Source organism: Parus major, chromosome 3 (assembly GCF_001522545.3).
Source record: "Parus major isolate Abel chromosome 3, Parus_major1.1, whole genome shotgun sequence".
In the NCBI taxonomy this organism is placed as follows: Eukaryota; Metazoa; Chordata; class Aves; order Passeriformes; family Paridae; genus Parus; species Parus major.
The window spans coordinates 94,429,552-94,446,537 of NC_031770.1; the positions used below are offsets into that span (position 1 = coordinate 94,429,552).

At 33.1% G+C, this 16,986-nt stretch overlaps 1 protein-coding gene across 1 annotated transcript in view; it reads left to right on the forward strand.

Moving 5' to 3' along the window:
* Positions 1-16,986, forward strand: part of SNTG2 (syntrophin gamma 2) — a 208,690-nt gene that overhangs the window by 165,441 nt on the left and 26,263 nt on the right. Inside the window, exons 13-15 of the mRNA XM_033512933.1 lie at positions 2,686-2,802; positions 10,150-10,221; positions 13,608-13,817. Of these exons, the coding sequence (XP_033368824.1) occupies positions 2,686-2,802; positions 10,150-10,221; positions 13,608-13,817 (399 nt within the window). The remainder of the gene's footprint in view (positions 1-2,685; positions 2,803-10,149; positions 10,222-13,607; positions 13,818-16,986) is intronic.

Genomic DNA, 16,986 nt, shown 5'->3' on the forward strand with positions numbered 1-16,986 from the left:
AAAGGACTTGTAATCTAAATTTTGCCCAGGCAGACAATGCCTAGGAGGATGCATGAATTCAGATACATACCTATCTTCATAGTTCCCTTCAGCATAGTGTGGATATGTTGCTATTTGTGGTGTTCAAACTGTGCCAGCTTGGAGTTATAAATTTCATTGTTGAATTAAAGCACATTAAACACTTGAGTGTCATAATTTCTAAATTCCTCTATACTTTGCTCTCTAAAACATTTAGTTTTGAATTGTGGCCATTCAGACATAACTAAAAGCAACTGATGTACAATGGAAACCAGTAATGTAATACATTAAAACTTACAGCATTCCAATCTCCCTTTTTTCTTTTTTTTTTTTTTTTTTTTTTAATAGTTAAACTTTATGTATCTGTAAGGACTGCTTGTCCCCCCTCCCAGTCCTGTCCCAATGGCTGTTCACTTCAAAGTTTACCATCTACCACTTGTTTTGAAAAGACCCCCAGAAATGATTTTTTAAGGTGCCTTAAGATGTACTTCTCTTTGCTTTCTTAATTTGTTATAGTTCCGTTGTGTCTCATGGTATGACACTGGTTCTTAACTTGTAGGTCAGTCTGGCATATCTTGTAGATTCTTATCCCTCTTCAATTACATAAGTGTATCTGTCTGTTCTGATGCGTTGTACATAGAGATCTACTTGATTTTCTTACTTCAATTCCCTCCTGAGTGTTTTGCATCATTTACTTTTTCATAAGTATTTAACAGAAAATACAATGTACAACATGTACTGAGTGCTTTATTAAATTTAACCTGTTGAATTTCTAGTTATTGCAGCATCTAGCTGCTTTATTGCTGTAGGGAAACAATAAGTGCAAATAAGAACTTTCATTTATCTGCTATGATTGGATTGCATTTTGTTAGTGACTTGTTTTATCTCCTTGTAATGGGTGCCATTGCTCATTTTCTTCTTACAGGAACTTTTGGAAAGTGTATCAGAGCATGTTAGAAACTAATATACCAATGATGTATGGGTAATTTTCAAACAGTAGTGAAAGCAGTGCTGAGAAGGAACAGTTTGTAGTATAATGCCTTATGAGCACTCCTGATAACTTCAAATGGCAGGTTTCAATAAAAATCTGTTTAAAATCTCAGTAACCCAGTAAACCACTGAGAGCTTGTTACTGAGTACCAACACTTGCTTGCTTTTGTTCCAAACAGATTTTGTTGAACTGAATAATTATTCTTTCTCCACTTCTGAGGTCTAAATAATCATTAAATAAAGCAGTCAATAAGAAAGATCTGTAGAAAGAAAGTAAAAACTCCTAAAATTATATTGGATATCATTATTTTAATCTGTGTTACTTGATATTAAGACCCCGATTAACTGGGTATATAATATCTTTGTAGTAGACTATCGACAGTAATATATATATTTATTTTTTTTTAAAGTAATGCAGTGTCTGAACATCCTGTTTCTACACTTTTGCTGACTACTATAGAAACAATGTTTTGGTGAGAGTTACTCAATTTACAGAATAGCAAATCAAGAACTGGAAGGGCTACTGTATTTATTTTGCTGTTTCTTAGTTCTTAAATTTTTAGTGCTGGAGCTCAGTAGAACAGTATGGAGAAGGATTGTCTGGCTCAACATACTGATTTATTCTTCATTTATTGATAAATTTATTGACAAAAGACATAATTGATACATTAAATACCAACATTAGAAAACAATTTGTGACATTTTCATAAGTATGAACATTCATCCATACTATTAGCTAGTGCTTTGGCATTTCTTCCCCGTATAACTCATTTCTGTCTGTAAGTGTAGCCTTCATTGAAAATGAGAAAGCTGCTCAGCAGTACTTGTAAATTCAGACTGGTGATTCACTCTAGAATTGAGTACCTCTTTCAAGAGCAATATATTCCTCTTAATGTGTGCAAAATGGAGCCTGGAATGTTTTTTGCTTTGTTATTTTTCAGTAAAGACATTCATGATATTCTGCTACCACACTATGGCATTATTATTTATGGCATTCCTTTATAAATTGGTATTTACCTGAAAAGGGAAACATGCAATTCTACTTCTTCATTTCATTTTTTCTTAGCATTAATTTATCTGAAAAATAAAGGCATTCATTGTAACACTGCTAACATTGTGTAACCAACTGAATTTGATATCTAATTCTTTGAAAACATAAATGTGTTAAAGTGTATATGAATAAAGGTATAAACTCTGAAAGACAACAAGTGTTACAAAGACTTTGTTAACAGTTACAAATATGAGCATGATGAAAACTGTTTGATTTCAGATAAATCTAGTGGTTTGCTTAGAGGTATTTCTTTAGAGGTATGTGTAATTGAAATGTCAGTATGTCCAAGTTTTGGCACTGTTATAGATAAGCTGTTATGATTTTTATAAACTGCTGAACTACTTCAGTATACGTAAGTTTTCTGTGGGCACAAATGAGAGTCTGCTTTGACCTGCATAGGTGGCTTTTAAAACAGGGATTATTTCAGATAAGATTCAGACTACCTGTACTACAAGTTTAAGTCTCTTCAAGGACTTCTGACACACTGGTATGACATTGTGCACTTCAATAATATGGAAATGGTTGGAAAGCAAATGTAAAGTAGATGATACATCTTGTTCTACTAAAATCACTCTTATGATCCACTGAGAAAGAGAACTTTAATTTTCAATTATTTTCTTTTATAGGTCATACATATGGGATGGGTAAATGAGAGACTAGAAGGAACTGATTCATCTCAGCTCTACAAATTCAAGTTTCTGGCCCTGAAGGGTTCATCCTTCTACATTTTCAGCACTCCACCGGTAAAAAAAAATATATTTTTGTGTAATTTTCATTGTAAATGGAAACCTGTTTGTTATGTCTGGGGTTTTTTTCCTTTATCAAGTGAACTTTTCAGCTGAGACTTCAATGTAAGTGAAAGTCACAGTTGCCACTGAATTTCAGTAAACTGTAGATATTTAGCCTTTTTCAAGGTCCTCTGAAAACCTTGCTGTATCTGAATAGTGTAAAGAATTCCTTATGGGATGTTTTGTTTTTTGAAGTTGTCAGGGTCAGGTTTTATTTTGGTTGGTTAGGCCTAATATTTCTTCCCTTATTTATTCTAAGGTATTTTGTAGATGTAATGAATTGGTAATTACTCTGCTTTCTGAAAGACAAGATACATCATGAAATAAACCATCCATAATACTGGATGATAATTGTGGGTTTTTCACACAGGCAGGGGATCAAAGTACTAAGTGTACAGTTTGAACAAGTCTTGCTTTGATAATTTATATACCTCATGACAAGAATTCTGTTTCACAACAGGTGGCTTATCTAATATTTTTCTAAAAATTAATTTAGAAGGGTGAAATGGAAATGAACTGTAGAATGCTAAACTGTTTAAAAAAATTACCCTTACTTACCATATGATAATATTTAATCCTTTCTTTTTTCTCCAGAAAACCTTTGCTTTAAACAAATCATAAAAGAATAAAATGTGGACTTAGAATGCAATTTCAGTTATACCAATTGCTTACAGTTTTGTTCAGAAGGTGCTCAGTCTCCCAGTTTTTTCTGATGATATAAAGAAAATCTGATCCTTTTACGTGTACTCTTTGCAGTACCTCTGGGAAATACATACTTTTCAAAAGTTATTTATGAACCTCAATGAAATGCAATAAGCAAAATATTCCCTTTGAAGACTGAAATTACTAATCCAATGATTCCAATTAAATTCCAACATCCTAAAATGGCCAACAGTATTCTTTTTAAAATGAGACAACACATCTGGGAAAAGCAAGGAATTTCCCTGTCTAAAAATTGGGAGTTTCATATGTTAAGCCAAGGGACTAAAATTTGAGTAAATTACTACAGTCCAATTAAAACGTGAAAATTATGCAGAAATATTAAACAAATAAATAATACACCATATGAATGATTTTCCTAAATAAATTTTAGTTATTGTCTTCAGACCTGTTTCTCAGAAATTAAAATTATACATCTATATGATACTAATTTGGGATAAACTACTTCATTTACCATTTTCAGCACTCGAGTGAGAACAGACAAGTGGGGATGATTGGTAGTATAAATTGCTTGACAGAATCTATTATGCTTTTAAATTTTTTTTTGTAGGAACCTTAGCTTTCAAAAAATGAACAAAGGGGATCCCTTTGATCAATGTGTTGTGTCCCCTCAATGCTGTGATGCACCAATAAATGTGACAGAATCTATAAATCGTAAAACTTGTTGACCAGTTTTCTTGCTCTTTTAACATTCCCCAGATGTCCTTCATCAGGGGAATAACCCCTAAAAATTAAACACCCAATTAGAAGTTTCCAGCATCCTCCTCTCTGGAGACTTTAAACCTGGATCTAAAGCCACACTAAAGCCTCAGTGTCCTGAGGGCACCTCCAGCCCTGGCTTTTGTTGACACCTTCCCTGTGGCTCACTCTAGGATCCTTATCCATAATTTTACAGCTGTTTGTAAAAGGATGTTGTAAAATCTCCACCCTTTTTCTGTTTCATTGTGTGTAAAAAATGATGTGAATGTTTTCAGCAACAGCTGCTGATATTCATAAGAATTGAAAACATAGTTATATATGAGCAAAAATAAAGAAAATTGTGAAAAAAATTAGGATATTATACTATGAAAGGAATCACTCTGACAAGTGATATTCTGTTTATACACTATTTCTACAATATCTCAGATGGTAATTCCAGAAATGTTGAGGCTTCACCACAGAAGTAAATATCAAGAATGGTGTGATTAACAGAGAATTGTCTTTTTTGCATTTCTGAAGTGGGTTATCTGATTGCATTTAAGAAATTTACAGGTTTCATTTACAGACTGTTGTATTGGAAGTGTGACCCATTTCTGAAAACTGCATAACTGGAAAACACCACTGAAACAATAGAAATTATTCTTGTGTCAATTTTAATATACAAGCAGTATTGTATTATATTCTAAATGCATCTATAAAATTCCTGTCAATTTTCAGATATTGAAAAAGTTCTAAATTGAGATCCCAGAAGAAATTTGGGAAAAGTATTCTAAACTGTCATTCAAAATAAAGCTATTTTTTATATCTTTGAAAATTCTCAGAAATTAATTTAACATTTTAATGGAATATGGGCTAGATGTAGGAAACATTTCTACTGTTTTATTTTTTTATGTTTTCCATATAGCTCATTATGGTTTTTGCATTAGTCTTCAAATAGCCATATCCTTATATTTCCTGTGTAACCCTTAATTGCAAAACTATCTTTTTGAATGTGGTTAAATAAATAGCACTGAAGTGATTTAACATGAAGAAAGATAGACAGTCAATGCATATGCTGTTTATAATTTTAAGAAAAGAATAAATGGAATAATATTGTGAAAGTAACAGAAATAGTTCCACATTTGACAGTATAGAGAAGCACAATGTAATTAAGCAGTGGTTTTAATACTGCCATGTAAGTTCTAAATATTTTTGCTGGTAATTTACACTATACTTGATGTCAATGTAACATATTAGGAGCAAGGTGGGAACAAGCTGGAGGGCTTAGACTTGACCAAGAACAGTTTTGGTGAACTTTCTAACTCTACACATTTTTGCTGTATTTCTGCTGTACAGGATTTGCTGGGATTTCACTGTGTGTGCATTTTGTATCACCCAGTTTGAGCTGTTTGGGGCATCTTTAGGCTTCTTACGATGCCATATCATAGTTTATGTCAGGAACAGGCCTTGATTTCTTGTTTTCCTTCTTAATACTTTATAATAATTTTTTAAATTATTCTTGGTTTATTTTTTTTTCCATTTAGGAGTGAAGAGACTAGTGAAATTAATTGCTCTATACCTAGAAGTATTTAATCTTCTCCTTAGACCTTTTAAATACTTCTAGGCAGATTGGATGCTTCTGCTTAATTCTCAGATAATGCATCATTTGCTGTATTCTAGGAATAAATACTATACACACTTTGCTTTTTTCCCCTCTTACATTTTACTCTTTAAATTTATTTAAATGTTTTTAATATTTTGGGGGGCACTGGAGACTTCTAGAATCAGATTCTGTGTTCAGAGAAAGTCTAAAAGAATGTTATGTTAATTTGATTTTAGTAAGTTTTGGAGTATGAGTCTCTCTTTACATTCACCCCATATTTCTTTATCTAGTGGTGATCTCTGATCAGGCATGAAAGTTTTTTATGCCTATTTTATAATTGCAGAGTTCTCTTCTAGGGAGTAACTTCGTAAGCTAATTGTTTACTGCATGTATGTGTCAAAATGAGTTTAATTTTATTGTTTTCTCTTTATTTTAAATCATAACTTTTTTAAGAAAAGCCTATGATTAACACACATATTTAAAGGTAAGTATATTTGGAATATGAGTTTGAACTGCTGCTGAGATCACCTCATCTGTGTAAAGCTAGATTTTACCAGTGTTTTTTATTTTCAGAACTCCACTGTAATGCTTGATTTTAAACCATGAGGAAATGGCAGAAACTCATGCTAAAGTAAAAAGCACTTCTGCAACACTTCGGACTCTTGTAACTCCATGTACCTATTTCAGCCCCTCATTAAACACTTAGAATTGTAATTTCAGGTTCCTATTTTTTGTAACCCTGGTTTTATTATCTTTCTGATAAGCTCAGTGTTACCTGTGATTTTACGAATGTCTGAGTTTTTCAGTGTTCCTGAAAGGATTAATATAGCTAAATGTCTACAGAAATATTCAATAGATACTGCACTGGGTTAGCTAAGGAGTTGGTCTGCCAATAATATAAATAACAGGCTTCAGCTCGTCTTGGTCATAAATTCATATAGCTGTCAAACATGAATTAAAGTAGAAGCTTACTGAATGCTAATTGAAACTCTCATGCATTTTGACACTATTTCTGAAACTGTCTGAACTAAATTCATATGAATTCAAGTATGTCTTATTAAGTCATCTATTCTGAATACAGCTGTTTGAAATGTTTTGTCAAATGCTTTGAAAAAATAATAATACTGTCATGCCAAGAAATTGCAATGTATAGAATACCTGCAGGAACAATTCCAAGGGGAAATAATGAGAAAAACTATTTTATTGCCTAAGAAATATACTTGAGTATCTCATTTATCTTAGTTACTTATTACCCAGTTATTACATGTGTGATGATGGATAACCTGCAATAAACTGGAACATTCTTTGAATCAAATGAAGGATATTGTAATTTTCATGAACTTCCCTGATTATTTCCAGATTTTCTCCTTGACTAGGAAGATATGGTTATTTGTGGGTTTTTTGAAAGTAAAGCAGTCTATAACAGTAACATTTTAAATTTAGACCTACTATGATAGTTCTGATAAAACTATTAATAATGTCAACTGTCTGTTTAGATTCTAGTATTCCTTTGTAATATGTTTATTTTGCCTCCTTGAAATTCCTCTCACCATGTTATTTATGTTCTGAGCACCTTGCACACAGTGGTACTCAGACTGTTTCACTCTAAGTATGGTAGCTTTTCTCTGACATGCACAGGTAAAGAAAACCTTGGCTTATGAAGGTCCCAGCAGTTGTCACTGTCACTGCCTGCCTATGCTGAAAAAGTCATATGAGGTTACACAGCATCAAAAGATCAAAGAGATGCATGGAATAATGGGAAGAAGTCTGAAGTATTCAGAATTAATTTAATGGCACAGCAGTGTCACCTTCGTCCATTATTAATAGTGCAAAAACCCCCAGCAGTTCAAATTAATCTTCAGGAATCAAAACAAATGGTATGAGCAAATGAAAGTCCATTCATATCTCAACAGCTTTCGGGTCACAGCCCATGTCACCAAACTCAGTTTCAAAAACAGCAAATGAATCAATGCTTATACTCCTATGTCTAGCCACTTACAGCAATAAAAGGTTCTCCTGTTGTTAAATGAGATGGAAAAGATCCTTTCCCTTTGAGAAATTCAAGACCAAATAATGAACTACCCCCATTCTACTCTAAACCTTATTTTGTAAGAAGCATGACTACCCCTTTGGAGGATCAACAGTAATGGGGTAAAACATGTATTATTTAATTATTTTCTTTTCAAAACAACCATCAATGTACAAAATATTTCCCTGTAAATAAGATTAAGCAAAGACCTGCAGTACTTGTGCAGGCTATTAGCTATTAGTACTTGTGCAGGCTATATTAGCCTCTATTGTGAGGCTGTTAGATGTATATTTCTTGATGAATTAGTTTTATAAATCCTCTGTTTCAAAACTTACATAATTTGTTATTTGTACAATAATGAAATTGCAGAACTCAAATAAAATATTGAATGGACTTACAAGAAATAAAATAGAAATGAAAACCTAAAAAATAGTAAGGTATGTCTTTAAAAATTGCTACCTTTTATAAAGTAATGGGAGGACAAGTTAATACCTAAAATTTCTTTAAACTTCTAAACCAGCTGACATTAGATTTAAATTTGAAAAAGTTTAAGTAGGGCTACGTGCTTTTATCATGTAATTTTAAAATTAGCTATGTAATGTTATGAGCTTTAATTTTTTTTAACTTTAATTTACTTAGCATAAAACAAACTGTGTAACCTGTTTTACATATTCTAGTGGATTTATTGTATTCAAGTGATGTTTGCCATTTGATTGTTAAGATACAGAAACTGTGAAATGAAGAATCCTATAGAGTCCCTCTATAGCCTGAAAAGATGTGGCACTAGAACTTACAGATCTCTTCAGTCCCACTTCAGTAGGTGGTTCATAATATCTAAATTTAATAATCCCAAAAAATTAATCCAAGACTAAGAGAAACTGGGAGAAGGCTAGATTATTAAGAATTAATTCAGATTGTTAAGATTAGAAAGAAACTAACACCAAGTTCACATTACTTCTCCAAAAGATTCTGAAGTAGCATTTTATAACCAACAGAAATCCCATCAGAGGCCTGTAAGTGTTGTAGTGGTTTGCATTCTCATCAAATTATTACAATCAACGTATCACAATTCAGCTTAGAATTCAAAGAATCTTGAAAATTAAACTTTAAAATGAATTTTAAAAGAACCAGAACATATTGATGTCTCCATGCAAGTCATCAGGAGAAACGCTAGATGTTTTTAAAAGCGAATTATGTGCTACTGTGAACATAGAGAAAAAGAATCTGCTATTGAATTTCATAGTTTTTCTTGTTAAGTTTCATCCACATATACAAGATGTTTGACAAACAAGTTTTTCTTTATGTTAATAGTTTTAATCTTTTTTTTTTTACTGTTTTCTTCCTTTTGGGTAAGGGGAGGAAACAGGAGAAAGTTGTATCAGCCCTAGAATTTTAAATTACCCAAGTTACTATTAAAGTTACCAAAACACTTACTTCCATATGCCAAAAGCTGCACAGTTACAACTAGTCAAATCCATCATCTATTGATCAGCCATTCCTGGGCATTCCCCAAGAGCCAAGATTTTGCTTTAACACATGTTAGCAAAAACAATACATATTCCTGTTGAATTTTTCCTGTTTATGACTTCTCTTGGTTTTTTTTCCTTGAACTATATAGGCTAGGTACTGTTTTTAAAAGAAAACAGATTATCAGATTATCACAAGTAAAATTTTGGTACAAACTTCAAACATCATTCTTGCTATTTACAGCCTGTCTTGTCAACAGGATTAAGTAATGAAATCAAAAGAAAAAAAACAGGTGTTTTCATATTATTGAGCACACAGTTTATATTGTTCTTGATTTAAAGTATTTCAGTCACAAAGTCCTTTTCTATTTTTAGACTAAATATTGAGTTATTGCCTCCTTAGTGCATGTAAACTCAAAACTAAATTTAGGAATACATCTTGGATTATTGATCATAAGATTTTTTAATATTGAGTCATGAAGCTGAATGACTCTGAGACTGAATTCTCTGTGTTAGCATCTTGAGAAATAAAAATGCTTATGTAACTAACCATAGAGATTACAAAGAGATTTCCATCATACCGGGAAAAGAAAAAATGAAATTATTTAACACCTTTTAATTCTTGTGTCTGTAAAAATTTAATACTTTTTGACAGCCTTTTCTAAATGCTGGATGTTAAATGTAGTGATGTGCCTTTATTTAAAGGATCCAGTAGAATAATGATGAGTGAAACCTTTTTTTGTTTTTTTATCTGAACAGGATTTTCAAATACAGAATATGTTGATATTTTTTTTTTTATATTATAGGTAAGCACACTAGACTGGGTACGAGCTGAAAAAATATATAACCTCTGTGAGGTTCTGTTTAAAATTCACAAGGTAGGTTTGCCAATGGTTCCAATGATTTTATTTAGTAAAGAAAGTTTACCTTTTCCTGGTGATGATAAACTCAAATTAATCTTAACTAGGAATAATTAGCATTCAAATAGTTCCTCCGTTGTTATAAAAAACTGTTTGCAATTGCTAGTGCATTAGCTGTGCAAGTATAAGAGAATATGGAAAATGGGTTAAGCTCCAAGTGAGCAAGTTACTAAAATGCTTTCTTATTGAAGTTTTCAGTATTAGAGCTGTATGAAGTATCAGTGAAACACACTGCTGAGCATAATGATACTGTTTTTTTCTTAGGAGGTCAGATTTTCAAGTAAATATGACAAAAAAATGCTCTTACTGTAATTCTTGATCCATATGAAGATATTTTCATTTAATTAAGTAAAATATAAAATTATCTCCTTGTTGTATCATATGTATTGATTATTGTATCAAGTATTGTAGTGTGTTTTTCTTTACAAAGGGAAACATGTTTGTTTTGTGTCCCATAGAATTAATTTTCTTTCCCCAACAAGACACAGTTGTTATTTTTGTCTAGCTTGTCCCTAGCAAAGATTTGGGGCAAAATTTTAGTACTTTGTGTAAATAATTGACTTAGAGAATATATTGTCTAATAAATTGCATCAGATAGATTAATTTTGTTCGCCAACAGAAACAGAACTCTTGCAGGTGACATAAGGCTGTGCTAGGATGAGAGTGTGTTTGTTTATGAGAGTAAAAAATATTTTTAGGAAAAAAAAATCATCTTTTCAGTGAAAAATTAAAGGTCATCTTTAGTTCTCACCAGCCTCTGCCCTTCTCTGTTGTTTCTCCTTTGACCATGCACTGATGTCGTGGAAAGGCAAGTTGTTGCTGTTATCTGTAACAGATCCTGCACTGAAGCAGCTTAAGGTTTTTTGTTTAGCATTGGTGGGTTGATTTTTTTTGGTTTAATTTGGGATGTGGGGGTGGGTTTTGTGTTGTAATGGCTTTTTTATTTGTTGTGTTTTTTTCTGATGTGCAACAGTTTCTCGGGACATAGGAAGGAAGTGTTTTTGCACTGCCATGCCAGGAAAACAGTAGTCCTGGAGTTCAGGACTAGAGCTCAGCTCCAGAGGCACTGGAGCTGAGCTGGAGAAGAGCCATATTCTTGTAGGAATGGGAATGCTTTTGTGTGACCATGTCTCCAGCTGGGAGCACATGGGCAAATTCAGATCCTGCCCATTGCTAAGATACCAACAAAAGTACTTGTTCTGTCACAGATCATTTATTTAGTCTCCTTCATATTTTTTATAATTTTACTTTTGGTTCATAAATAAGTCAGGCACCAATGATGTAGACAATAAGCCTTTTGAGAAGATTTTGCTGTGGCTTGGGTTTTGGTTTTGTTTTTTCTCCTAGAAATGTTACTGCTAAAACTCAGTTCTTCCTGGAATATTATGGTAATTTCAAGGATATTCTGTCCTTACAGCAACTTCTGTAGTACTTTTTCATTAAGAAAAAGAAGTAGGGAAATAAACTACCCAAGATTCAACTCTTTAATGTTCTTGACATTTTAATAAATGAATGCTTAATTGCCAGTCTTCATGAATACATAAGCTAAAGTGCACAAGCTCAAATTGAACTCCTTAACCTCTTTTCTGTTGATTCTTTGGTATAAATGACAATGAGGGAAACAGAATAAATCAAAAAAAATTGTAAGGGATTAAAGTTTCTGCATTACACATGATAGAGTTATGTTGTAAAAGCTGCCATTTGGGGAGGGTGTTCTTAAGGATTTTCAGAAGCTGGTTAGAAGTAGTGCAAAACTGCAGGGGAGTGTTATTGTACCTTCTCATGAAAGATGGATTTTAAGGAGAAGTACTCTTTTTACACACCTAATTGTTGACTTCTTATCTATGTTTATTATGATGCAAGAGTTGAACATGGTAAATAAGAATCCAATGTGGATCTTAAGTTTTAAAACAGAATGTTTGATATATTTTAGATTTGGGTGTATGAATACATACATACAAATACGTGAATTAAAATTCATGTGTATATATATATATATAATATGCCCTTGCATATTTCTGGTCATTTGGTGGTAGCAACCAGATGATTTGAAATGTAATGTCTTGCATCACATGTGTTTATTCTTATAGCTTGCCTCATAATTCAAACTCTTATTGTAATCATGTACATTTTTTAAAGTCACTTGTCTTAAGAACATTTTATTTTCTTTTATTGCCTGGTATTTTCACATGCAAATTAAAAAAAAAAACCAAACCAAAAACTAAAAAAGCTAATACAGTAAATCTACAAGCCAGGATATGCAGCACTGAATCTTGAAGCAGATATAATACAAGTCACTCCATAGCTGCTAAGCACCAGAATATATGCAGTAATTTTGTTCAACTTCCTTTTCAACAGTACAAAGGAGTTTTGTAAAATAAGTGAGCTTCTTCAAATTGGTTCTCTCCTCACATAGCTGCAGGGTCAATTTTGACAACACAGTGATGTGTACTGTGGTTGCAATATGTGCTGCTCCCAAGATGCCCCACAAATCATTGCTAATTATTTTGGGGTTTCAGTCTTTTCTGGCCCATTATATCACAGAGAAATGGAGATAGGGAAGGGGTCTAGCTAATAAATAGAAAAATAAAAATACGTGTGATTTGGAAATTCAGGCTGTGAAAGTACTTAGATGTATAAGTAGTAGCTTTTTAATCTAGTTTTCTTTTCCTTTATGTTAATCAACGAAGTCTTGAAATATTAGGGAAGTTTCTTGTAGTATTTTGTTTGCGTTTACAAAACATTCTATTGCAGGTATATTTTTTATTATGAAAGTTTAATGCAAAGTTTCTCTTTATCTTGAAGGTTATGGCAGGATCTTGCTTCAGTCTCCTTGTAATTACAGAACAGCATTGCCAGCTATCAGAGGACATGCTCATGTTGTCATTTCCAGAATTAGCCCTGGGGTGCTTGATAAATTACTGCATTCCTTGAGGTTTAGAATATTGGAACCCAAGTAAAACAGAGTAATTATAGCCTCCTGTCGAGCTGGTACACAGCTCCTGGCATGTATTGTAGCATTCAGGGATTTCCTTCTTTTTTCACTGTAAGCAATATATTGGTACAAACACATTTTAAATTATATATGTATTGCTTACGTTATTCTGACAGTACTTTGGAGCTGCAGTAGTTGCTTGGATTAAAAGACAGGGCATAAAGCAAAGAAGAAGCAAAGAGAGAAGGTGTCTTTGAAATAATTATTTAACTCTAGAACATTTCTTCAACATAATTGTTGACATGATGCCATAGTATAATCCAAGTACCCATCACTTACAGAAGACAGTGTTGCCTCAATTGTTTGGTTTTGCCAGATGAAGAATCACATACTGAAACATGTCTTTCAGCTCTGGCTTGCTGATGATTGCTGGCTACAAGCAAACTTGTATTTAGGTATTCACCAGGACTTCGATCTTGAAGACCAGAGGCCGTATTGTTTCAGTGTTATGGTTGGACATGGCAAGAGCCATTATTTCAACGTAGAGCTGGGCAGTGAATTGGCAGTGTGGGAGAAATCATTTCAAAGAGCAATTTTCTTGGAAGTTCAAAGAACAGGGGTAAGTAGTAAACAATTTAAATCATTTAATCTGTAAAATAAGTACAACAAGAGTTTAAATTCTTTGTGTGTTTAATAATTGCATTCAGATGATGTCCTCTGTGACTAAGGATCTGAGTGCATTTAATACACTGAAGACTTCTGAAAGCTTCATCATCACATCAGATATTTTTCTGTCAATTACTGTGTAGTAACAGTCAATGAGCATGTTATTACAGATAGAAAATTGAAAGTAGTCATTCGTAAGTTCACCTTGATTATTAAAAACTGGAAATAAATATATTTTACCACAGGAAAACTCTCAGGATTTTATTTACTCCTTGAACATTTTCCTCCAGAAAGCTAATTTTCCTCTAGCATAATGTAAACATGTTATGTTTTACATAATGAGTCTGTATTCAAAGAAGAAATATTTTGCTCTCAATTGTTAGTTGTGATTTGGGATTGTCCTTGTTAACAATAGAAGAGTTTAAAGACAGTATAAAAGTGAAAAGAAGTTTGTAATAGTCTTGAATTCTCAAAATTAAACAGCAAATTATCACTCTCTGATGACTAGTAAATCTAGATCCATAGTCTGAAGTGAACTGGACAAATACTGTGGGAGTGTATGCATTGAGACTATAGGCCTTCTCCAATTAAAAATACCTTTACACAGTTTAACACAAATGCCAGCTTGATTTGGTATGCTCAGGTTTGCAGTGCCCTGTGGACCTCCTAGAGGTATTTGAAATTCTGAGAACACTGGATGACAGCACTGTATAAACATGACTTGCAAGGAGCAGGAGTCCTATTGCAGGTAGTTAATCAGTTCATCTAAATTTCCAAATCTCTAGCATTCTAAAGAGTTTCTTGGGTTCCCTTCTATTTGTCTGTTTAGACTGATGAAGGCACAAAAAAATTTTGTAACATTTCCTAATCCAAAACTTCTGAGAAGCTGTGCAGTTCTTTAGGAAAAAATTGATTTTTCCTGAAATCCTCTTGGGCATCAAGGAGGGAATAAAAATGCACATTGAGTATGCATAAAGTATTTTTTCACATGAACTCTTCAAGAAATTACGATACAACTGTTTGACCAACCATTTAATCCTCATATTTATTATCCATATAAAAAACAGATACCATATAATTAAAATCAAGTGTAACAAGTATGGAGATTAGCTAGCTACTTATCTGATTAAATTTCTGAATATTTATTATTAAATCTCAAAACTTGCTTTTCCTTTACATCCTTAAAACTGAGGAGTAATTCTTTGCATGTGGAATGATCTTTTGTCATTTGAATCAGTCATCTAGACTCATTTTTCACAAAAGACACTAAAATTTCCTGCGTCTGTAGTTTAACCTATCTGAAGCCCCTAGGAAGGTCATTCAAATAAAATCCTGATTACAGTGCTCAAGTCTCCATATGTGTTTTCCTATATCTTAATTTTCTCTCACATGGTTGGATGGTTGGATGCTGACATGTAAACCACTATGTCAGCAGAGTTCAGAGTACTGTGGTCATTCTCCAGCAGTGAAAAGTCTTTTGGCTGCACTATTTTCTTTCTTCCTTCAAAGCATAAATGCTGCTATGAGTGCCCTTCTTTTGAGAATGATGTCAAGAGCAGTATGAATGAGGTGCACTGTAATATTACATAGAACATTTCAAGCCATAGAAAAAGAACTGGCATTCCAGTATCCAGAAAATCTGAGCTTATCACTGGTATTTCAGTCTGTAAAAGTTCTTTTGGAGAAATTTGGAAATTATTTTTTAGTCATGATTGGGCAAGGTTTATGGCAGCTGTTGGATTGTACTCTGTCATTTCAGCTATTCTTATTTAAATGGGACTTGGTCCTGTTTACTGTTGAGTATAGTTAGGATCTTGCCTTTGAGTTTTGTTAACCTTATGCTGTACCTTCCCCTTGTACTTGGTGTTTCCATAATAAGAGCTGTATTTCTGAGAAGATTCTGTCCTTACACAGTTTATGAAAAGAAATGATAAGATGCAGTGGTCCTCCTGAATTTTATCTGCCCATGTTGTGTGATTTCTTTTGAAAATGGTAGCAGCAGTAGATGACAGAATGCAATAAAGCAGGAGGAAACACCTTCACAATATTGTTCCCCTTTCAGCTATCTTATAGCCCTATTTCAAGCTGCAATTGTGTACAAAAAGTTTATCAAGAAACTCTGAAATTCAGTGACCCTGGTTAAATTAATCTACTTGCAGACAATGATAACAAACAAACAGATGTTGAATCCATGTACTAGAAATACGTTTATCTTTTTCCCAGAAAAACTGTTGTGGTTGCTGATGGCATAACTTGGATTGATGGGGGCAATAAAAATGCAGTAGAACTAAGGCAGAAAGGCAATTGAAAGAGAGAAAAAGTGCTGTTAAAAAGTATTTCCATGAGGCTGATAATAAAAGTCAGCATTGCAATGGTGGAAGTTAGGCAATGAAATCCCCTCCATCATATCTTGAAGTTAAATCATTTCCCACAAATCCCAGCAAAAATGTTTTTCTCACCTGGAACATCCTGAACAGTGCAAGATGAATAAATGAAGCTCAGATTAGGAAATTTTTCTTCTTTTTATTTTATTTTCCTTATTTTTATTGTGTATAAAATCTTCAAAAACCAGAGACTAACGCATTTTCAGGAGCTCTTACTAATTCTTTGAACCTTCAGGTTGATCTTGTCAGTAGCATAGGATATCATTCCACATTTTTTCAATGTTGTCTTTTTTTAATTTCTCCATCAGTGTTCCTCCCTTGCCTCAGACTATTTTTTCCAAAGGAAATTATATTGACTCATCTGAGTCTTGAAGATGATTATTAAATTAATGCAGGAATATCTCAAAGGGATGATTTGGATCAGTTCTGTTCAGCAGGAGGATGGAGGAGAATATTGGAATAGTATCTGGTAGTGGACAGAGGGGAAAGAGTGATAGTAATATATTTTACTGTCACCTATAGAAAAATTAGACCAATAGTTTTATCATCTTGAAACCTTTTACATGTAAGCTTTGTTTGATGGCTGGAAGAGGACAGAGGAGAGGAATCTGTTTTACAAATGAAAGAATTCTGAGGAGACTGAAAAACCCATGCAGTGGAAAAATCATCTACCTGAGTGGTTCTAAAGTACCTGCAGTTGGCATACAGTGATAAGACATGGTTACAAACTCTCCTGAC